Source organism: Silene latifolia, chromosome 5 (genome assembly GCF_048544455.1).
Source record: "Silene latifolia isolate original U9 population chromosome 5, ASM4854445v1, whole genome shotgun sequence".
NCBI lineage: Eukaryota > Viridiplantae > Streptophyta > Magnoliopsida > Caryophyllales > Caryophyllaceae > Silene > Silene latifolia.
In genome coordinates this window covers 76,956,236-76,980,567 of record NC_133530.1, presented here as the reverse complement: position 1 = coordinate 76,980,567, position 24,332 = coordinate 76,956,236, and the positions used below count along the sequence as shown (strand labels likewise).

General features: G+C 35.4%; 1 protein-coding gene and 1 long non-coding RNA gene across 2 annotated transcripts; both read left to right on the top strand.

Annotated features, from left to right (window-relative positions):
* The first annotated feature begins 2,879 nt into the window (after positions 1 to 2,879).
* Positions 2,880 to 4,789, top strand: LOC141655572 (uncharacterized). The gene is made up of 3 exons (XM_074462647.1): positions 2,880 to 3,597; positions 3,757 to 4,517; positions 4,628 to 4,789. Exons 1-3 carry the CDS (start codon positions 2,880 to 2,882, stop codon positions 4,787 to 4,789), a joined length of 1,641 nt encoding a protein of 546 aa, XP_074318748.1.
* A 4,459-nt stretch (positions 4,790 to 9,248) lies between these two features.
* LOC141656165 (uncharacterized) lies at positions 9,249 to 10,647 on the top strand. The gene is made up of 2 exons (XR_012548395.1): positions 9,249 to 9,442; positions 10,304 to 10,647. It is a non-coding gene; the product is annotated as an uncharacterized LOC141656165 (long non-coding RNA).
* Positions 10,648 to 24,332: the final 13,685 nt, after the last annotated feature.

Sequence of the window (24,332 nt, the reverse complement as noted above, 5' to 3'; positions counted from 1 at the left end):
AGTACCGCTATCTGACATTAGCAACGGTACTTCTTTATTTTTAATTGTTTATATTTTACTACATATATTCAATTTTTTACATTTTTATTTTAATCATGTTTCATTTGTTTTTTTTTTTGAAAATTATAATAAGTCATTACAAATTGTGAAAATTTCAATTTCTCATACCCCATGTCATCGAAGCAAAGAGCAACCACAAGTGAACGATTCTGATAAGAACCCCGCCAACTAACGTTTCTTATGATCCTACTCCATCATATGCAAACACTGTGCTTCTAACGCCTAATCGGTTAAGAGCGAGAACGGCAAGAGAAAAAAGACAGTCGCAATTCTCTAAGAAACGTGGTGGTAGCGTTCATAGCGACGTTTCTCAAAATACAATCAATTGTACAGAGCAACCTCCAACGTGATGGTATATATCTATATTTAATTTTTTACATTTAACATGTATTAACGTTTGTGAAAGTCTAAATTTTTATTAAAAACGTTGTGTAGAACTTATTTGTAGTCCGACCGATGTTGTTGAGCGCTTAGTGAGAGATCTATGTGCTGAATATGGTGAAACTTTCAATGAAGTGATTCCGTCTCAGAAACCGAATTGAACAAACACCCGGTAGTTGTTTTTTGAATGCATCCTATTCACATGGCGAATCCTCGAGAAGTCGAAAAATACTTCCGTGCCGTTAAATAATGATGGTTAGTTCATTCATGACTTTTTAGAAATTTAATTTTAATTGCAACATGATTTCGTTATTGTAGTGTAATTTTTATGTCTCAATTTATGAATTATGTTTTGAAAACTTTCTTTAGCATGGGAAGGATATTGGGACCGTGGTGATGCGAGAATATGAGTGCGAGAAATGTCACGCGTTGATGTGGTTTGAGGAGAGAAAAGATAAAAGGCGTGGTACAAGACGTCCTAAGTTCTCACTTTGTTGTTCGATGGAAAAGTTGAACTCGCATTTCTCAAAGAGCACTTTGAACTTATAAAGTCGTTATTGACCGGTCAGCATCGATTTAGCAATCATTATAGAGAAAACATTAGAGCTTATAACTCGATGTTCTCATTCACTTCTATGGGCGGTAAAATCGATCATTCCATCAATCGAGGTAAAGGACCGTATACCTTTAGGATGGGAGGTCAAAATTGCCATCGGATAGGGACTTTGGTACCGACCGGAGATGCAAGGCCGAAGTTCTGTCAACTTTACATTTATGACACGGAAGAGGAAGTTCAAAATCGAAAAAATGCAATTAGGTAAATATATTTTCTTTCCGTAAAAACTTTTTTGTATAATAATATTTTTCGTAGGCAATAATTTTATTTTTAATTGTAGTCCAGGGGATCCATCAAGGTTCAATGACGAGTTAATACAATTGTTGGAAAATATGATTGACTCGCACAATACAATTGCAAAGACATTTAGGAAGGTTAGGGATAGACTAACTGAAAATATAGACAGTGAAGTGAGTATCAAACTGATTTCAAGGAGATCAAGTGATGGAAGAACTTACAATCTTCCAACAGTTTCAGAGGTAGCGGCTTTAATTGAGGGTGATATTGGTCCACATATGGAGAAGCGAGATATTATTGTGAGAAGGTCGTGTGGTGGTTTACAGCGGATATCTGAGTTGCACCCTTTATACACCCCCTTACAATATCCTTTGTTAATTCCATCCGGAGAAGATGGGTATAGGCCGGGTATCCTACATAGTGCTTCTTCTATTGGTGTTAGCAGGAGTGACCAACCACGTGAAGAAACAACGTGTAGGGAGTGGTTTGCTTATCATCTTATAGAGAGCCGCGGATGTTGAATTTCCAACGATCTTATTATCCGGTAAGGCATTCCACCAATTTTTAGTTGATTGTTATATCTTTGGTCGAATCGCATAGGCTCAATTTCATTCGTTTTAACCAAGATCGACTTCGAGTTGATAATTATAAGAACCTCTCAAATCTTTGTTGGAAGAGGAGATGTTGAGCCATCTTCGGCGGGTACTCGGTTTATCGTGCCTTCTTCTTTTCCCGGAGGTGACAACTGGAAAAAAGCAAATTTCCTCGATACCATGACTATTTGTAAGTGGTTTGGTTATCCGTTTTATTCATCACTTTCACCCGTAATCCAAAGTGGCCTAAATAGTACGATTTGTTTCTAAAAGAGGCTTGCGACCCGAGGATCGTCCAGATATTGTCTGTCGCGTCTTTAAAATGAAGCTTGATGAGTTGATTAGGGACTTAAAGGATCGACATATTTTTGGAAGAGCGCGAGGAGGTACTACGAATTGCTAATCTTTTAATTTAATATATCGTTTGCTTTTTTAGCATTACTTGTACAAAAAAATCTAATGACATTTATGAACGTGTTTTTGCGAAATGTATACTATTGAATTTCAAAAACGTGGACTCCCTCATGCCCATATAGTATTGTTCCTACATCGGGAGGACAAATTTCCTACACCGAGATGTTGACAAAATCATTTCCGCAGAGATTCCCGATCCGACTACAGATCCCGTCTTACATAGTGTTGTTTGCAAGTATATGCTTCATGGACCGTGTGGTAAAGCAAAGCCCTCATGTCCGTGTATGGTGGGAGGCAAATGCTCAAAATATTACCCAAAGCCGTGCACCGAGAGAACAACGGTTGACGGTGATGGGTACCCTATATACAAGAGAAGCAAGAAAGGAGTTACGGTGATTAAAGATGATGTGCCCTGGGAAATGATTTTGTCATTCCATATAACTCTCGATTGTTGTTGAAATATCGGGCTCATATCAATGTCGAATGGTGTAATCAATCTAGATCCATAAAGTACCTATTTAAGTACATTAACAAGGGCTCTGATCGAGTTACAATGCAGTCGTCTTATACACGACGTAATGAGGAGGACCCTGGTCGACTTGATGAGATTAAGAGATTTTACGATTGTCGATATCTCTCTGCATGTGAAGCCGCTTGGAGAATTTTTGGGTTTGATATCCACTACGAACTCCCGCTTTGTTGAAAGGCTACAATACCATCTTCCGGATGAGCAACCTATTGTCTTCCACGATGATGATTGGGTTGATGAGGTCGTAGAAAAGACTTCGCTCGGAGTGTCACAATTTCTTAATTGGATGGGCTGTAATAATTCGACAAGAGAAGAGATGCAGTTGCTAAAGAATTATTGTCTTTGTGAATTTCCAACCAAATTTGTTTGGAAAAAGAAACTTCGTCAATGGAGCCTTAGGAAAAAAGGATTTACAATTGGTAGGTTGGTTCACGTTCCCCCGCAATGTGGTAAATTGTATTTCATGAGAGTAATGTTGAATCACGTTAAGGGACCAAAATGTTTTGAGGATATTAGGACTGTGAATCAGTTTGTTCATCCGACATTTAGAGAAGCATGCTATGCATTGGGATTAATTGGTGATGATCGAGAGTATATTGCGCCTATCAACGAAAAATTGATTGGGGTCCGCTTCTACTTGAGAAATTTGTTCGCGACGTTATTATTTTGTGGCACGTTGTCTATGCCGAGCAGAGTATGGGACGAAACTTGGCAACTGCTATCGGACGACATCCTTCATAGGCAACGCACTATTCTTAACAATCAAGGTGTGTCTTCATTTAATAGTAAACATTTACCGCTATTTTAATTAGAACAACTTTAAAACAATTCTTCATATTTCGCATTCTTACCTTCATCTATTCAATTAATTGATTGCTGCAGTATATAAAATCTCATAGATAATATTGCAACTTTTTTAACCACAGATTTACAGCTTACCGATGAAGAGTTGCAAAATTATGCACTTATTGATATTGAAAATTCTCTTCAAATAAATGGTAGTTCACTTCGTCGATTTGAGGGAATGCCGTTCCCAGACATGTCTGCAACGACACATCATCGAAATACTTTAGTCATGGATGCGTTGTCGTACGATAGACAGTCCTTGAGTGAAGAACATGAGATTCAGTTATCTTCAATGACTGACGAGCAGAGGTTTGTGTATAATGAAGTGATGGAAGCTGCTTTAAATAACAAAGGAGGGGTGTTCTTCGTTTATGGATATGGTGGAACTGGGAAAACTTTCCTTTGGAGAGCCTTGTGTGCCTGTTTCAGGAGTAAGGGCGATATTGTTGTGGCTGTTGCGTCAAGTGGAATTGCAGCAACATTGATACCAGGTGGTGTAACGGCTCATTCCAGGTTTGGAATTTCCATTAATGTAACGGAGGATTCCATATGCTCCCGAATTAAGCCCGGCAGTGATTTAGCCGAACTGTTGATACGTGCTAAACTCATAATATGGGATGAAGCACCAATGACTCATAGGCATTGCTTTGAGGCCCTTGATAAAAGTTTAAAAGATGTTATGCGTGTTTTGGACGTGGGAAATGCTGAAGTGCCGTTTGGTGGGAAAGTTGTGGTATTCGGGGGTGATTTTAGACAGACATTACCGGTTGTTTCAAAAGGAAGTAGAGCAGATGTTGTGGCTGCATCCCTTTGTTCATCGTATTTATGGTCTTTCTGCAAGGTATATATATTTTTTTCTTTACATATCAATATTACCGTTTTATGTGAGTCTTAGTTAAATTATTTTTGTCGTACTGTATTTATATAATTTAAAACGTATACCACTTATAGGTACTTAGATTGACCAAAAATATGCGATTGCAAGTTGGTAGTTCAACTGACAATGTTGAGGAGTTACGAAAATTCTCCGAATGGCTCTTGGAGATTGGAGATGGTATAGCAAAGTGTGAAAATGATGGAGAAGTTGATCTAGAATTACCAGTGACTTACTAATTCGTGGATGTGACGAATCCTATTAAGACATTAGTAGATGTCACTTATCCGGATCTGCTAGCACAATTGTGGAATCCGGAATATCTCCAACAAAGGGCAATCCTGCCCCTACTCACGAGATTGTTGAATCGGAAATGAATATGTGTTGTCGCTTATTGAAAAGGATGAGAGAATTTATTTAAGCTCCGATGAGGTGTGTAGTGATGACAGAGGTACAGTGGTGGTGACATTCACTCTATTGAATTCCTCAACGTATTAAATGTGCCGACTCCCGAATCACCATTGAAGTTGAAGGTCGGTGCTATGGTGATGCTTTTGCAAAACATTGATCAATCACGTGGGTTGTGTAACGGCACGAGACTAATTGTGACCGATTTGGGGGAACGCGTGATAAGATGTACTTGTCTTAATCGGTAGTCATAAAGGTGATAGAGTGCATATTGCTCGACTAACACTTACTCCATCGGACACCAGTAAATTTCCGGTACGTTTCAGTAGAAGACAATTCCCCATCGCTGTTTGTTTTGCAATGACGATAAACAAGAGTCAAGGCCAGTCTTTATCTCAGGTCAGCATCTATCTTCCAAGACCAGTGTTTAGTCATGGCCAGCTTTATGTCGCACTTTCCAGGGTCACCCGAAAAGAAGGCTTGAAAATTTTAATTTGTGACTCAGATATGCGTACTTCTACTACGACTACTAATGTAGTGTATCATGAAATTTTTCAATTTTTAGAATAACTTGCATTTGTTAAAGTTGATTATTAGATGTATTTTTCTTTTATCCGATTGTACAGTTTTCTATGTATGCATTTTTTATTGACAATATTAGATTACGTTATTTCCTTATAAAGCAGTGCATGTGAAGACATGTTTTTAACAAATTTAAACATTAATTATGTACATTGTTGATTTAGACCATTTAGATAGGTACAATAGAAATGCAAAAACAAATAAACATTAAAAAAAATTCATTCTGGCCCAAATACATACCCGTGCAATTTTGCACGGGTTTAAAACTAGTTTTTCTTTAAACTAACACAAGTAATTATTATGCTAAAGAATTACGTACTAAGTAAAATGGTGTATAGCAAATTAGCAAGTCTCTTGAAACTCAATCCGTATATCTTCAAATGGTATAAAATAAGACGGGTCAAGTGATATCATTTTTTAAAAGAATATAACCATTTAATGACAAAATGTTATAACTAAAGTTATCACTTTTTACCCTAAACATGATGGTAACATTTTATCAGAAAATAATAACATTTTATCGTAAAATGGTAACATTTTGTCCATCTTATTTCAGACAGAAAAAAGCCCGTCTGAAATAAGAACTTGCGCGTATTTATAGAGCAAAGGTGGGACCTTTTAGATTTTTTATCTTTTATTTTAATTGCAAATCCCTTCCTTTGACTGGTAAAGAGAGGTTGCATCATGTATTCATGTAAGGGTAGGTTAAAACTTTAAGAGGGTTGTTGATAAATACATAGTACAAAACTACAAAATAAATGAAATATATGATAGGAGGGAAAGATGATTAAATAAAAGGGTAATTTGGTCATTTATTCGGGTGATACTAGCCATTTACGCGCGATAAAAAGAAAATGTTTTGTTGTATATAATACTCCGTATTTATAAATTTGTATTCGGACAAATTTGACATCTTTTGTAGATATCGTATGACTTCTAATTAATAAAACTAATCTACTCGCTAAAAAAACATTACATAATTGAAAGTGTGAATTGTACACAGTACACCTGCCAAAACTAATCCGACCGGAATTCCAAACCCGGGAAAAAAATCGAGTCGGGCCATTTGAGACCATCTCCAACCATGATTCTTTCTTCTCCTCATCTCACTCTCTCTTATCACTTCTTACTCATCCACCCCATTATTACTCAACTTTTCAATTTTACACCCCCAACAATAATTTACATTTATTCCTCATCACTCTCTTTCATCATTTATCTCTCTTACTTTAACATACCCTACACATTTTTTTACATTAAAAAACCATTTTCGTAATTTGCTCGGGTTTTCAACTCAATAATTTATCGACTTTGATTTGATTATAGAAAAAATGTATGACATGTGTGGATATATGTCAATATTACTATCTATTTGTAGAGGGGAAAAAAAAGAGAAATAATGGTGTAATTATTTTTTTTTAAAGAAAAATAATTACACACAAATTATTGGCAAAAATAAAGAATTGGTGAACAATTAATTCTTTCTATCCATGGGTATCTCTCACAACACAAATTGTTTACAATCATTTGATACAATAATTATCCAAAAAAGCATAGGTTTGTGGATCAAATAAATAAAAGTAATAGAAAAATTAACTTGCAGGGGAGTGAGAGCCTTTTTACGCTGCCTGCTTTCATCCGTGATAATTCGCTGTGGGGCTTCATCAAACGAGTAGCTTTCATCATGGTTGGAGACCATGATTTACTCATCCTCAACAAAACGCTTTGAGTTCGGGATTCTCTGATCAGCTCAAAATGCACTATATTAATGGCTGATGTAACATCACCTGCACCAAATTAATGGATGATGTAATTGGTACAATTTTTTTCACCTACTAGTGCAGGTGAGGCTTTTAATTGGTCACATGATACTAATTGAGTTTATATGACCCATAAAAAACAAATGGGAACTAAGGTAAGATTTGTGGGTTTTTCATCTTTTTTGTGATAATCTTGAAGAAATTACATTAGTCCACCTTTTTTGTTAATAAAAATATAAAAAATAAGCTGGGATTTTAATAAATTTATAATAGTGGGTATTTGCTTTATTTTACACCAGGGAGGAAGATATAAATTTTTACAGTCTTTGGTTCTATTGTATAACACGTGTCAGCATCTGCGTATATTAATTGGACCCTCGAGAGGATCCGCGCGCAATTAAAATGAAGAGATCACAAGACAATAATTCAATATTTCAAATTTTCAATACAGTTAAAATTCGGAAAAAGTACCGTAACCAAAAATGGCGACTCATGTTGTCATGCATTTATAGACTACTAACCAGGGAATATTGAATAGTACTTGTATAGTTGTACCTAACTAGGCTGAAAGCTTCTACCTTGCTGAAGACCGCCCCTAGTTTTACGTTTTTAATCGTCATTTTTGTTTCTAATTTAATCGTAGTTGGTTATTAATTATCGTAAAATGGGTCACAGTCACTTATTTATTTAATTATCGGTAAAAATTACTTTATAGAGTATTTTAGAGTGAAGGGCAAAGTTGAAAAGTGAAATGAACATTAGAGGCAAGATGAGTAATATAGGAGCGGTCTTTAGCAATTTTGTCTATTATACACCGTAGTATCTTTCCTAGTACCATAATGCAAAAAAAAAAAAAAAAAAAAAAAAACTTGGGTGACCCAGTCTTTCGGTACCACTTTATTTGTTTTTCTTGATCTTTTTACCGTTTTTTGCGACTTAAAATGACTTAAATTTCTTATTTATTCTCATATTAAACGTACTTATCTTGACTTTAATCGTGATTCGTACATTTTTATTATAACATTATTAGTTTTTCTAGGGTTTGTTTGGTTGATCAAGCAACTTAATTTTCCTAGAAAAATACAATTCATGGAAATTAAGTTCTCTCATCCAATTCGGGTGAATTTCGGAAAAGTGTTTGGTTGCCCATTTAGGAATTAAATTTCCATAGGAACTTTTAATGACCAAGAAAGGGGGGGGAGTAGGTAAGCAACTTCCCACATCATGTAGGCATTGGAAGTTCCTGAGAAGTTCTAATTCCTACATTTTCTAAAATTTATGGCAACCAAACAACCCATGTTTTTCAAAATCATGGAATTATCCAATGCCTATATTTTCTAAGTGGCAACTAAACAACTCCCTAATTAAGAGAAGTACAAAGTAAGGCTTTCTTTGGACCCATGATGTTGTTGCCATGCATGCAAAATTAGTAAGAGTACGTTAACAATATAATTTACTTATTTATTTGGTTTGCACATGCAAAATTCTAGTGTAACCGTACAATGTAGAAAGAGACCAAAATGCTCTTTTATAGCAACCACTATTATTCAAAAGCCATGATAAATTACATTCTTGATGACAGCCAAAGTACAATTGGCGAATTGTCTATATAATCATGAGACCGTTGAATAATAGAGTACTCTTTCGGATCCTAAAATATTACCTACTCATTTTATGACATTTACGCTTCTCAGATATACTCATCTTAAGATAAAATGTGTCAATAATCTACCTCATATAATTGTGTCTGTTAGGACTTAGAAAGTAGTTGTTGACTTTTCTTCCTCTTTTATGTGAGATATTTTGCTAAAGTGTGTTTGTTGTAACTTTGATCCAATAGTCCTTAGTCCACCACATCATTAATCCATCTTAATTACTTACACCAATAGATATTTGCCACGTCATTTATGATAAATAAAAAAAATGATATTTTACCCTAGCATAGCCTTTGCTCATTTCCGTCATTTGTTCTATATATACTGAACGCGTCCTACATCCCTACTTCCCACATCCCACTTTCCACTTCCACTTCCGACATCCCACATATCATACATATATTACCTCTACCCAAACAAACAGAAATGGATAACAAGACTACCTATACAGTGAAAAATAATCAAACAGTTACTGTGGACTACAACAGTAAGCATTTTTTTCATTTCTTTTCCGTCTCCATCCAATTTTTTTAAATTTGTGATTTTTTTCAAGTTCAGAATATGTATGATTAATTGTAGGATTTTTGCATATGGAATGCGGTAGCAGAGTTGTTAGGAACCTTATAGTTGAGTCTGAAACCCTGGGATCGAGTCCCATCGAAGTGTTTTTGCATTTTAAATTTGTGATTTTTTTCAAGTTCAGAATATGTATGATTAATTGTAGGATTTTTGCATATGGGATGTGGTAGCAGAGTTGTTAGAAACCAACCCTGGGATCGAGTCCTACCGAAGTGTTTTTGCTGTGTAATTTTTTGGGCTTTAGTCTGCTCTGTAAAAAGTTTGCTTCTGATGGGAATTGAACCATGGATCTTCTTTGTATGCGGTTAACAATTCCCATTAAGCCACTAGTATTCATTGTTTAAAAAATAGTTAAAATGTGTTATATTTAAAAGGAGATGTTCTTTAGTTTTATAAATACGTTTCGGAAAAAAATAAAATTTGATGTGTAATTAACATTGAGATCAATATTTTTTTTTTTAAATTTTTAATTACTTTATATAAAAAAAATAATATGCATAAAGTGTTATAAAATAAGACGATTTATTTTAAAAAAAAATCGTGCCCCCTTATGACAAAAGCCTGCGTCCGCCCCTGTATGTAAGTATGTTGTTATTGCTCTTTATACGAATTGTCCCCAGCCGTCTTCCGAGAAAGAGAAGTCGTCCGTGGAATTAATTATCTCGTCCGCTTAAGTGTACACAATATTATATATTCATATACTAACAAACTCTTACTCCGCTGAATTTTAACACTTTTCTTCTTTTTATATATTTTTTTTTTTTTGCAGGACCCGATGTGGATAGGCAGGTGAATCAGTGTTTGGACGACAATGCCAAAGCAAGAGGCAAAGGCGGAGGTTCTAACAACAGTCATGAATTCCCAAATAAAACCAAGTGATAAAGAGTATAAGTATTGGAGGGAGCATGTTATTATCCTCATGGTTTAGTTGGTCCAAATATTTAGAATTTATTTAGTTATGTTTTAAATTTCAGTAATAAAACATTTGAGATTAGCTCAAATGTAGGTGTCTTAAAATCAATTCATTATTACACTTAAGATTAGCTTAAGTGTTTATGTGTTATGTAACGTACTTTTTATTGTTAAATCTACGGTATTTGTGAGTTTTATTTGCTTGGATTTCTCAGCTATGTCATATTTTATATTAGCAGTGCTAAAGGTCGCAAGCTCAAATCTGCTTCATAGTCATTCGTCTTTTACCCTTGAGAAAAAGACGGAAAGATAAATGAGAAATGCTAAATTGATTTGTAGGCAATAAGGAGTGGTTGTTAAATGTTAATGTTCCTATGTTAGTGTCGTAAAATATTTCACTAGAAGCAAATGGAACCACAGATGATGGCAAAAAAAAAAAATACTCCAACAAATAAATGGCAGCACTTCATGATTAAACAGTTAGTTCAGAGGAACACAAGCAAATGGAATCACAGATGATATGGCAAAAAAGGGAGAATGGAGTCTACGAGATTCCATCGATTTTTAAGCCATGTAACGATGTTCTTGTACAAAGGCTTTGTTTTTGTCACTGTTATGCCTCTGGTAAGTTGGATGCTATTTCATATTGCATGCTTGGCAACGTGCTTTACTTTTGCTTATCTTTACTCAAACTTTATCAGGAAAAAGCTGTACAGTACAGGTTCATTTGTGTATAGTACTTGTCTTCCTCTTGGCTAAGCCATTCAATAACATGATCTAAGGTAGACAATGGAACTCATGGACTCACATGTAAGACATGGACTTAGTTGATCTTATTACTATATATATATATATATATATATATATATATATATATATATATATATATAGAGAAGGGATCAACTAAGGTCCATAGAAATATAAAGTCCATAAGTTCTATTATGAGCCATTGGATGGAAGGAGATGGAGGGATGAGATCAACCCCAAAAAAGTGTGTTTATAAGCTAATCTCACCATCTCTCTCCTCATTCACTAATCCACTCTAATTAATCACTAATTTACTTTATATTTCTTTTCCACTCATCCATTTCTCTTTCATCTTACACATTTCATTTCTCTCAAACTCTAAAAAAAAAAACCCAAATAAATAAAAAAACCCAAAAATCCAAATAAATAAAAAACCCAAAAAATCCAAATAAATAAAAAAACTCAAATAAATCATTCATTCCTCTCTTCCTCATTCACCACCACCCACCACAACCCCACCCGACACCAAATAACCACCCACCACCCCCGCCGCCACCCCACCGCACCCGCCCCACCGCCGCCGACTTTTTTTTTTTTTTTTTTTTTTTTTTTCAACTCGTTTTTTTTTTTTTTTTTTTTTTCGTTTATACAAACTTTAGTCATAAAATGTATAACTTTAGTCGTAAATAGTAAAAAAACCAATCAATAAAAAAAATAAAATCAAAACATACGTATAACTCTAGTCATACAATGTATAACTCTAGTCACAAATTTGTATAACTCTAGTCATACAATGTATAACTCTAGTCACAAATGTATAACTCTAGTCATACAATGTATAACTCTAGTCACGATTTGTATAATTCTAGTCATACAATGTATAACTCTAGTCACAAATTTGTATAACTCTAGTCATACAATGTATAACTCTAGTCACAGTTTGTATAACTCTAGTCATACAATGTATAACTCTAGTCACAGTTTGTATAACTCTAGTGATTCAACGTATAACTCTAGTCACACTGTATAACTCTAGTCACAGTTTGTATAACTCTAGTCAATTTTTTGTATAACTTTAGTCCAATTTTTGTATAACTTTAGTCTTTTTTTGTATAACTTTGGTCATAAAATGTATAACTTTAGTCATAAAATGTATAACTTTAGTCATAAAATGTATAACTTTAGTCGTAAATAGTAAAAAAATCAAACAATAAATATGAAAAATATGAAAAAAAAAAAAATAATAACAAAAACCAACTTTAGTCCTTATTTGTATAACTTTAGTCCTTCATATGTATAACTTTAGTCCAAAATCCAACTTTAATCCAACAAACTTATAACTTTTGTCCAAATGTATAACTTTAGTCCAAAATTGTATAACTTTAGTCCAAAATTGTATAACTTTAGTCCAAAAATTGTATAAACTTTATTCCATAGGAGTATAACTTCAGTCATAAAATGTATAACTTTAGTCATAAAATGCATAACTCTAGTCACAGTTTGTATAACTCTAGTCATACAATGTATAACTCTAGTCATTTGGTATATTTTTGTATAACTTTAGTCCATAGTTGTATAACTTTAGTCCATAATTGTATAACTTTAGTCCATTTTTTGTATAACTCTAGTCCTTCATATGTATAACTTTAGTCCATATTTGTAAAACTTTAGTCCAAAATTGTATAACTTTAGTCCAAAGTTGTATAACTTTAGTCCAAACATTGGATAATTACAGAAAAAAACCATGCCTTTTAGCATATAATGTATAACTCTAGGCATATAATGTAGAACTCTATGCATATAATGTATCACTCTAGGCATTTAAAGTATAACTCTAGTCACAGTATTTATAATTCTAGTCAAAAGATGTAAAACTCTAGTCACAATCTGTATAACTCTAGACATACAATGTATAACTCTAGGTATTTGATGTATAACTCTAGTCAAAAAAAAAAAATAACAACAAAAAAACAAAAAAATTAATATGTATAACTCTATGCATATAATGTATCACTCTAGGCATTTAATGTATAACTCTAGTCATAAAATGTATAACTTTAGTCATAAAATGTATAACTTTAGTCGTAAATAGTAAAAAAACCAAACAATAAAAAAAATAAAATCAAAACATACGTATAACTCTAGTCATACAATGTATAACTCTAGTCACAGTTTGTATAACTCTAGTCATACAATGTATAACTCTAGTCACAGTTTGTATAACTCTAGTCATACAATATATAACTCTAGTCACAGTTTGTATAACTCTAGTCAATTTTTTGTATAACTTTAGTCCAATTTTTGTATAACTTTAGTCTTTTTTTGTATAACTTTAGTCATAAAATGTACAACTTTAGTCATAAAATGTATAACTTTAGTCATAAAATGTATAACTTTAGTAGTAAATAATAAAAAAATCAAACAATAAATATGAAAAATATGAAAAAAAAAAAATAATAACAAAAACCAAAAAAACTCATAATAACAAAAACAAAAAACCAAATAACAATAATAAAACCAAAAAACCAACAACCCAACCAAACCCGAAATCTGAAATAAACCAAATAACAATAAAAAAAAAAACCAAATTTAAATATCGTGTGTATAACTCTAATGCACGCAGTGTATAACTTTAATAGACAAGATGTATAACTTTAGTCCAAAAAATCAAATAACAATAACAACCAAATAAAAAAATAACAACCAAATAAAACCAAATATGTAACACTAACAAAAAAAAATACCAACAATAATAAATAACATTAAAATACCAAATCAAAAAAAAAAAAAAAAAAAAAAAAAAAAAAAAAACCAAACGAAACAATGATAACAATGATAACAATGAAACAAATTTAAAAAACAATGATAACAATGAAACCTCACGGACCAAATTTAAAACACAAACTAATGAGAACAAATTTAAAAAACAATGATAACAATGAAACAAGTTAGATCTCAAAACAATAAAACAAAACACAAACTAATGAGAACAAACAAAACCACCACGAAACCTCACGGACCACCAACGACGCACCACAACACCGCCACACCACGACACTGCCATCACCACCACCCAACAACAACCACCACGAAATATTTAATTTAAAAAACCCGAGATCTGACTTTTTTTGTGTTTTGTGGTGGTTCGTTGTTAGAATGGTGGTGTTGGCGGCTTGTCGACGGAGAATGAGAGGGCTTTTGTGTTGGCGGTGTGTTTGTGTTAGAATGGTGGTGTTGGCGGTGTGTTTGTGAGAGGACGGTGGTGGTGGCCGTGGTGGTGTCAACGAGAGGACGTAGAAGAGCGGAGAAGATAAGGGGTGCTTTTGTGGTTGTGGGGAAGCCGGAGAAAGTGTTGGAAGTGATGGCTGGTAAAGCCTTTTGCTCTTTCCATATTTCCTTTCTTTGTCCCACATCGGTGGGTGAAGAATGTTTTGGTCACTTTATATTAACTAGTGTACTCCACTAGTTAATTGTGTGGACCAAGGAGGCTTTTGTTGGGAGTATTGGGCCAATGGGTTTGGGTCCAAACACACACACGCGCGCGCGCGCCGGCCCGGCCCGGCTCGAGCTCGGGCTCGGGTTTGGGTTTGGGTAGAGCACCTGCGGTGCGGGCCAAAGGCCCCTTTTTACCTTTTTGCTCTTGTGTGTATATGGGCTGTCCATATGCAAAGTGAATGTGCCTAACAAACGATCAATATGACCGTTAGTGGGAGAGAGTCTTGCTCCCCGTTTTTCTCTGTTGTTGGCTGCGTTTTAGGCCACGGTTTTTGGCTCTCTAACTGCCTCTGTTTATTATAAATAGAGCATCAGTCGACATCAGAAAAACACACAATTCACACTGCTCTCTCAATCTCAAATATTTCCTCTCTTCTATAATTTCTGGGTAATGGTTATTATCTTCGTTCCAAGTCTCACAGTTCCGAGTGGGCGAAACTGAGTGGAGACTGTAGTGTTATCCTTGGGGAACTACCGGCACTAGCTGATCGCCACCACGGTCGTACCGGAATATAGTTTTCAAGGCAGTGGCTCCTTTACCACGGCACTACGACGGTTATATCTCTTCTGTTTTTTCTTGCTTTACATTGTTACTGCTTCTTTACTCCAACAATTTGAAAACTATATATTTGTTGTTGTTAATTGCTGTAACAATGTCGTCTGTTTTAGCTAAAACCCTTCCTGATTTGACTAAACTTGAGAAATTAGACGGTCATAACTATAAGCGTTGGTCACAGAAACTGTTGATGTTTTTCGAACAACTGGAAATTGATTATGTGCTGTTTAGTGACCCGCCTGCTCCTGTTAAAGAGGCTGCTGTTACTGAGACCGTAGAGAACACCCCTCCTGCTAAATCTGCTGTTAAGTCAAACGAAGAGGATATTAAGAAATTTGATAAGGACAATAAACTTGTTAGATGCCAGCTTCTAAACAACATGACTGACACCCTGTTTGACCTGTTTATGGTTCATAAGTCGTCTAAACTGATATGGGAAAGCTTAGAGGCTAAGTATGGGGCTGATGATGCGGGGAAAAAGAAATATGTTGTGGGTAAGTGGCTGGAATTTCAGATGGCTGACGGGAAACCCATCATGGAACAAGTTCATGTCTACGAGAACCTTTGTGCTGATGTTGTTAATGAGGGTATGAAATTAGATGACATTTTCGTGGCTAATGTTCTGTTAGAAAAGTTCCCTCCCTCCTGGTCTGACTATAGGAACCACCTTAAGCATAAGAAAAAGGACCTGTCTCTCCAAGAACTAGTAGGACACATGAGGACCGAAGAGGCAAATCGCCTTAAAGACAAACCTGTTAGTCAACCTGTTAAAACTTCTGTTGCTGCTGTTAATGCTAATCTGGTTGAGTCTGGTGGTCCGTCTTATACTGAGAAGTTCAAGGGTAAGGGTAAGGCCAAGGTTGGTCAGGGTAAGAACCAGGGTCAGACTAAGAAGAATGGTCCAGGGAAGCATACCAAACCAGTTGCTAAGATTCAGAAACCAAAGGGTCCCATTGTTTGCTACGTCTGTGGGAAAACTGGTCACAAAGCCTACCAAAGGTAATCAAAAGAAAATCATTGAAGCTAATGTTGCTGTGACTGACGATGTCATTGCTGCTGTGGTTGTGGAAGCTAATCTGGTGGGCAATGCTGCTGAATGGGTCTTGGATACTGGTGCTTCTAGACACCTCTGTGCTGATAAGGGGTTATTTGCTGAGTTCGAGGAAGTAGCTGATGGGGAATGTGTCTACATGGGTAATTCTTCATCTGCAATCATCACAGGCAAAGGCAAGATCTTTCTCAAACTCACCTCTGGGAAAACACTTGCTCTCACCAATGTTTTATTTGTACCCTCATTGCGTCGAAACCTCGTGTCTGTGCCTTATTGAACAAAGTCGGTTTGAAACTTGTTTTTGAGGTTGACAAGGTTGTAATGTCGCGTAATGGGGAATTTGTGGGCAAGGGTTATCTCTGTCTGGGGTCTTTTTGTATTGAACACCGATTCATTTTTAATAATAATGCATCTACTTCTGCTTATATTGCTGAGTCTATTGATGTTTGGCATGGTAGATTAGGTCATGTGAATGTTGACTATATTAAAAAACTTAGAACTATGAGTTTAATTCCAAGTTTGACGAGTCAAGAATTCTCTAAATGTGCTAGCTGTGTTGAGGCTAAGTTCACAAAGAAACCTAGTAAACCTGTCACAACTAGGAATACGAGTCTTCTTGAGTTAATTCACACCGACCTAGCTGACTTCAAAAATGTGGCAAGTAGAGGTGGAAAGAATTATTATGTCACCTTTATAGACGACTGTTCAAGGTACACCCGTGTCTATCTGCTTAAGACTAAAGATGAAGCAGAACAATCGTTTATAAACTTTAAAAATGAAGTCGAAAATCAACTCGATGAAAAAAATTAAAAGGGTAAGGTCTGATAGGGGTGGTGAGTATAAATCTAGTTATCTAGCCGACTTTTGTGCCGCTAGCGGTTTAATACATGAGACTAGTCCACCTTACTTACCTCGAGTCTAACGGCGTAGGCCGAACGAAAAAATAGAACCTTAAAAGAGATGATGAATGCTATGCTTTTAAGTTCGCCTATCCGACGATATGTGGGGGGAAGCAATTCTATCGGCTTGTCACATTCTTAACCGTGTACCTCATAAGAAACTTGACAAGACACCCTATGAAATTTGGAAGGGCTATCCTCCTAACCTGAGTTACCTTAAGGTGTGGGGGTGTTTGGCTAAAGTGGGTTTACCAGATTTTAGGAGACCTACCGTTGGACCAAAGACCTATGATTGTGTTTTTATAGGTTATGCTCAAAATAGTTCTGCTTATAGATTCATGTCTTTAAGTGACCGTTCTATATCTGAAGCTAGAGATGCTGTGTTTTTTGAGCATGTTTTTCCATTACAGAAGAATGTTGATTCACCTCCTAGTTTACCTGTTACATCTGTTGATATCTCTTCACATGCTAGTAGTAGCACTTCTATTGATCATGTTGTTGAACCTAGAAGAACTAAGAGACCTAGATGTCCAAAGAACTTTGGAGCTGATTTTGTTTCAACTTTGCTGTCTGAACATGGATACTCTGTTTGTGCTAGTGATGAATTTGTTTCAGCTTTTTTAATAGAAGATGACCCAAAAACGTATAGTGAGGCAATGAAATCCATTGATGCTAATTTTTGGAAAGATGCTATTAAAAGTGAACTTGACTCTATTGTGTCAAATCAGACTTGGGAGTTGACTGATTTACCTAAAGGTAGTAAACCCATCACAAGTAAATGGATCTTTAAAAAGAAAATGAGACCTGACGGTACAATAGAGAGGTTCAAAGCTAGACTTGTAGTTAGAGGCTTTACACAAAAGAAGGGTATTGATTATTTTGATACTTACTCTCCAGTGACCAAAATTTCGACTATTAGGACTCTTATCGCCTTAGCTGCTATTCATAACCTTGTTATACATCGGATGGATGTTAAACCGCCTTTTGAATGGTGAACTAAGGGAAGAGATCTATATGTCTCAACCTGAAGGTTTTGTGATTGAGGGTCAAGAGAGTAAAGTGTGTAAACTGAACAAGTCTCTTTATGGATCAAACAAGCACCTAAACAATGGTATGAGAAATTTAACAACACTTTGATAAGTAATGGCTATGTGGTTAACAATTCTGATTCATGTGTTTATTCAAAGGTAATAGAATCCGATTGTGTGCTTATATGCCTTTATGTTGATGACATGTTAATACTTGGTAATAATTTAGAGGTGATAATTAAAACCAAAGAATTTTTGTCATCACAATTTGAGATGAAGGACTTAGGAGAAGCTGATGTTATCCTAGGAGTTAAGGTCATCCGAAACCCCAATGGAATATGTCTAAGTCAATCTCATTATGTTGAAAAAGTGTTGAGAAAGTTTAACCGCTTTGATGATGTGCTCGCTAGAACACCCTATGATCCTAGTGTAGCATTGTGTAAAAACTTGGGCAAGAGTGTTTCCCAAGAAGAGTATGCTAAAATCCTAGGTAGTGTGATGTTTTTAATGAATTGTACTCGACCGTATATTGCTTATGCAGTTAGTAGATCGAGTCGTTATACACATAACCCTAGCAATGAACACTGGAATGCTCTTCGTCGTTTACTAAAATACCTAAAGGGAACAGTTGACTTATGTTTGCATTATAGTAAATTTCTGCTGTGTTAGAGGGATATTGTGATGCGAATCGGGTTGCGGTAACGATGAGATCTGTTCTACTAGTGGTTATGTCTTTACCATGGGTGGAGGTGCTATATCGTGGAAGTCTTCTAAACAGACTTGTATTGCACGCTCTACCATGGAATCTGAGTTCATAGCTCTTGAGTTGGCAGGACAAGAGGCTGAATGGTTGAAAAACCTTTTAGCTGATATACCAGTGTGGGGCGGACGGCTAACACCGGTCTCCCTGCACTGTGACTCGCAGGCTGCTATTGGTGTTGCAAAGAATAGTGTCTACAATTCGAAAAAGAGACATATTCGAATAAGGCACGCTGCAGTTAGACAACTCCAAGACAATGGAGTGATTGCTTTGGACTATGTGAAGTCCGAAAACAATCTTGCTGATCCCTTTACTAAAGGGCTGGCTAGGAGACTAGTCGTTGACACGTCGAGGGGAATGGGGCTTAAGTCCTTAGGTCAAGAGTAAGACTTGACTAGGTCTAAAGCTTCTATTCCTATGGCGTTGTATGATTCATAGCCTTTATGGTGGTGCTTTTGAGACGCACTTGATGGATCATACACCAGGTTGGACTTAGGTCCTTAATGACTCATGTGAGAAGTGCTACTGAGAAGCACTTGAGTCACCTACGTAGGTGCAACGATCATTAGACTATGAGAAGTCTTTTGAACACATCTATTAGTACCGAGGTAAACGCATAGCTCTAAAAGAGCGCGTTGCACTTTCGCGGAACGATCTTAACCTGAAGGTATGATATGTGTTGTGGGGGGTATCGACCGAAGCTCAGCTAGGAATTCAAATCGCAAGATATTCTCTCGCTGTAAGTAAGTTGTTTCCTCATTTCACTAAAGTGTCAATTCAAATCGAAAGATATTGATACCTAAGTATCCAATCCTTCCTTTACCCAGAAATTTCTTCTCTTTGCTTTTCTTCGCCATCTGTGGGGGATTGTTGGAAGTGATGGCTGGTAAAGCCTTTTGCTCTTTCCATATTTCCTTTCTTTGTCCCACATCGGTGGGTGAAGAATGTTTTGGTCACTTTATATTAACTAGTGTACTCCACTAGTTAATTGTGTGGACCAAGGAGGCTTTTGTTGGGAGTATTGGGCCAGTGGGTTTGGGTCCAAACACACACACGCGCGCGCGCGCCGGCCCGGCCCGGCTCGAGCTCGGGCTCGGGTTTGGGTTTGGGTAGAGCACCTGCGGTGCGGGCCAAAGGCCCCTTTTTACCTTTTTGCTCTTGTGTGTATATGGGCTGTCCATATGCAGTGAATGTGCCTAACAGTCAGTCAATATGACTGTTAGTGGGAGAGAGTCTTGCTCCCCGTTTTTCTCTGTTGTTGGCTGCGTTTTAGGCCACGGTTTTTGGCTCTCTAACTGCCTCTGTTTATTATAAATAGAGCATCAGTCGACATCAGAAAAACACACAATTCACACTGCTCTCTCAATCTCAAATATTTCCTCTCTTCTATAATTTCTAGGTAATGGTTATTATCTTCGTTCCAAGTCTCACAGTTCCGAGTGGGCGAAACTGAGTGGAGACTGTAGTGTTATCCTTGGGGAACTACCGGCACTAGCTGATCGCCACCACGGTCGTACCGAAATATAGTTTTCAAGGCAGTGGCTCCTTTACCACGGCACTACGACGGTTATATCTCTTCTGTTTTTTCTTGCTTTACATTGTTACTGCTTCTTTACTCCAACAGAAAGGAGAGGAAAGAGAAGGGGAGGAGGAAGGCGGTGGCGCGGTGAAGGTTGCCGGATTTGGTGGGGAGGGCTGGGTTGGGTTGGTGAACCGAGAGGATGAGGGAGTGTGTGGCTGGGTTGGTGAGTGGGTGAGGAGGAGAGAAGGGTTTTTTTTTTTGGTTTTTTATTTTGTTGGGATTTTTAGAGAGAAATTGGTTTTTATTTTTTTGTCAGGTATTATGAGAGGAAATGTGAGGGAAATGAGATATAGAGAGAGGGAGGGGATTATGATTATGGGAGGAGGATGAGTGGATTAGTGAGAACTTTAATTGCAATGAGGAGCAAATTAGGGTAGATTGGTTAGTGGCCATCCAATTTAGATGTAATCTCACCCCTCCATCCCTTCCATCCAAGGGTTCTTATAAGGACTTAGGGCCTTATATGGTATCAAGGCCTTATAAGAACCCTTCTCTATATATATATATATATATATATATATATATATATATATATATATATATATATATATATATATATATATATATATGAAAGCAAAAAAAAACAATTCATTAATAAAATGTCTTACGCCATCTACAAAGAATATGCATAATCGAAAACCAATCTAATGAAAATAAGAAAATACCCTAAGAACACTAACTAATATAGATAATTAAGTAGGGGTCGAACCAGAAGAAGATGAGAACATGCCAATATATTTGAGTATTTTAATTTGAAGTAAGTTTTCTTATAAAACCGCTATAAAATTATATTAGAATGACTGTGTAGGTAAGGAAAATTTATTAATGTGGAAAATAAATAAAATTAATTAACTATTGTGAGTTAATACTAGATTTTTTACTCAATTTAATTCTTTTGTCTCCATTAATTGAAATATGGGTCATTCGGATTGAAAAATGAGTTATTCGAATCATTAAATCCAGAAAGAACTATACTTGGGCCATGGTTACTAATAAAACCATAAAAGGGCATGTGATTACAAAAGTCCATGAACGAGAATCAAAACTATATAAGTAGAGCTTTCCTCATTCATTTCAAATTGTTGACATTTGAGAAGAGAAAACAAGGTACAGATTTCTACAAATCATTTCTAGCAAAATTGTTGCAAGCAGTCAACAAGCACAACAAATCATGTCGCTTGCGCGGCTGCGCAGAAGACTCAATCACAATTACATACTTTCAAGAGAGATTCAAGTCATCGCGACCCTCTCAAGAAATCGAACTAACACCGCACGTGTAGCAATAAAATTTGTCTATAGCTCAGCCCTTGCGTGTACGCTACCTCTTTACGGCATACTAGAACAAAGGATAAATTTGAGATTGTACACACATACTTTTTGATATTTATTAGGATTAATTGATTAAAACACCCTTTAATATTACACTTTTTAAAACTAAACACTTTATGAATTTTTTTTTTTTTTAAATTAATACCTTAATGTGCTTTTCATTCACATTTTGGTACCTTAAGTGGATTTAGGCCAAAAAAATGGAATATTCCGGCCATTTTTTAAAGACATGACATTTTCAACTTTTTTCTTTCCCCTTATAACTCATATTCTACACCGTACAACATGTGAATACTTTATCACAAAGCTCATATTCTACACCGTACAACATATACAACTGGTTGTATAATCCATGAATTGACGTATTTATGATGCACTCCAATCACATTTTCAACCTTTTTCTTTCCCCTTATAACTACAAGTCACGGTTGATTCAATTTCGGCAGTATTTCACATTTTTTTTTGCCTAAATCCACTTAAGGTACCAAAATGTGAATAAAATGCACATTAAGGTATTAAGTTTTAAAAAACTTTTCAAAATGTGCTAAGTTTTAAAAAGTGCAACATTAAAGGGTGTTTTCATCAATTGAACTTATTTATTAATAAAATTCGTTTATTTCCTTATTTTATATTTCAGTTATCGTCTATACAAAATTTGTTGTTATACTTTGATGCCCTTATTATGGAAGTGATGATTAGTGAAACTTATTTTAATGAAAGCATTTAAGTAAAATACTGGAGTATTTTATTTTACAATAACACTGGTATAAAACGGTTTTATACAAGAATTATTGTTTAATTTGTTGCGGTTAATTTGATTATTAAAGTAAAAAGGAGTTAATAATATGACCCAGATTTCAAACTCGACAATATTGTATTTGTCTTTAGACAAAAAAAATTACCAATCGGATTAAAAAGTTACGTTGTTATTTTATGTTAAAAAAATAATCATTTATTAAACATGATCTAAAATTAGTAATTATTATCCGTATTTAAATAACTCGTTGGACGGAACCGAAGTAGCCAAGTAGTGAAGAAACAATTGAGCATTATTCACAACTCAGAAGACGACATTTTGGTAATACACGAGTCGCTGACTTTATTATGACTTTGTTGATCGTGGATGAGTGGTCCTCGTAATTAGAATTGATCAAATGACTCAAGCCCATTGGCCCTTTCTGGTTCGGCCCGCTTTTTAAAAGGGCTTGGGCCTTTTGTTTTGGCCCAAAAAAACCCATGGGCTGGCCCAAAAAGTCCCAACATATTTTTGGGCCGGGTTTGGGCCAAGCATTCGGCCCAAATTTTGGCCCGGCCCGGCCCATATTTATTAATAAATGAATATTTCTTTTTATAAAACCTATTAAAATAGTGTTTAAGTTATAAACACCTTTTTAAAAACTCAAGTATATTTTTTTAGATTTATAAAACAATGTGTATATAACATAAATCATATCACGAATGCATGATTAAGCATTCTAAAGTGGTGGTGTTTGTCTTTATTTTATTTTGGAGAGCAATTTATAAGCATTTCATCATATTTTGTACAATTTTATAAACTACGTATGTTTTCAAAGTAGTAATTGAAGGTATTATATTAATTATTTTCTAATGTAAGTCGTAAATTTTAGGGCCCGAAAAGCCCATTTAGGCCCAAAAGCCCAAATTAGCCCATAAGGGCTGTGTTTGGGCTTGTCAAATAAACCCACACATCTGGCCCGACCCAGTCCAACCCACACAAATGGGCCGTTTTGGATAGAAAGGCCCGGCCCAAGCCCACACTGGCCCGGCCCATGATCACCTCTACTCGTAATTCCATTACTTTAGACTTTAGCTAATGGTTAAAAAAGCATCCCAAATTTATACTCCAATGTATGGATCAACTTTAGTTAGACAATGTTATTTTAAACTTAATTTTAACTCGTTTTAATTCAATTTAATTTAAATTTATTCATTCAGTTTAAGTTCAGTTCAGCTTATCTTTTCACAAATTAACTCTTACTTCAATTCAGTTAACCTTCATTCAATTAAGTTCAGTTTAGTTCAACTCCATTAATTTAATTAAGTTCAATTCAACTCTTTTTAACCGATTACTTATCCATGTGCAAAATAACATAGATAGAATAAGTTATCTTTGAATGATCCAAAATGAAAATGCCGTCGACAAAATCATTTACATAAGGACGATCGGTTTAAGCTACATAATATTTTACTTCATTTCATTGGTATATCCCTTAATATTAATATAAATAAAGAATTGAGTCTTTTTCATTCTAAATTGAAGACCCCGCCTTCTACATTGGAAGTGCAAAATTCGAAATAATAATTACCAGCTCAAATTCAAACAGATGCTTTTATTCAACTGTAGAGTCGTCGATTTAGGATTTGATTTTCAGCGGTATAAAATTTTGCAAATTTTTATTTAAGATGGTAATTGTATTC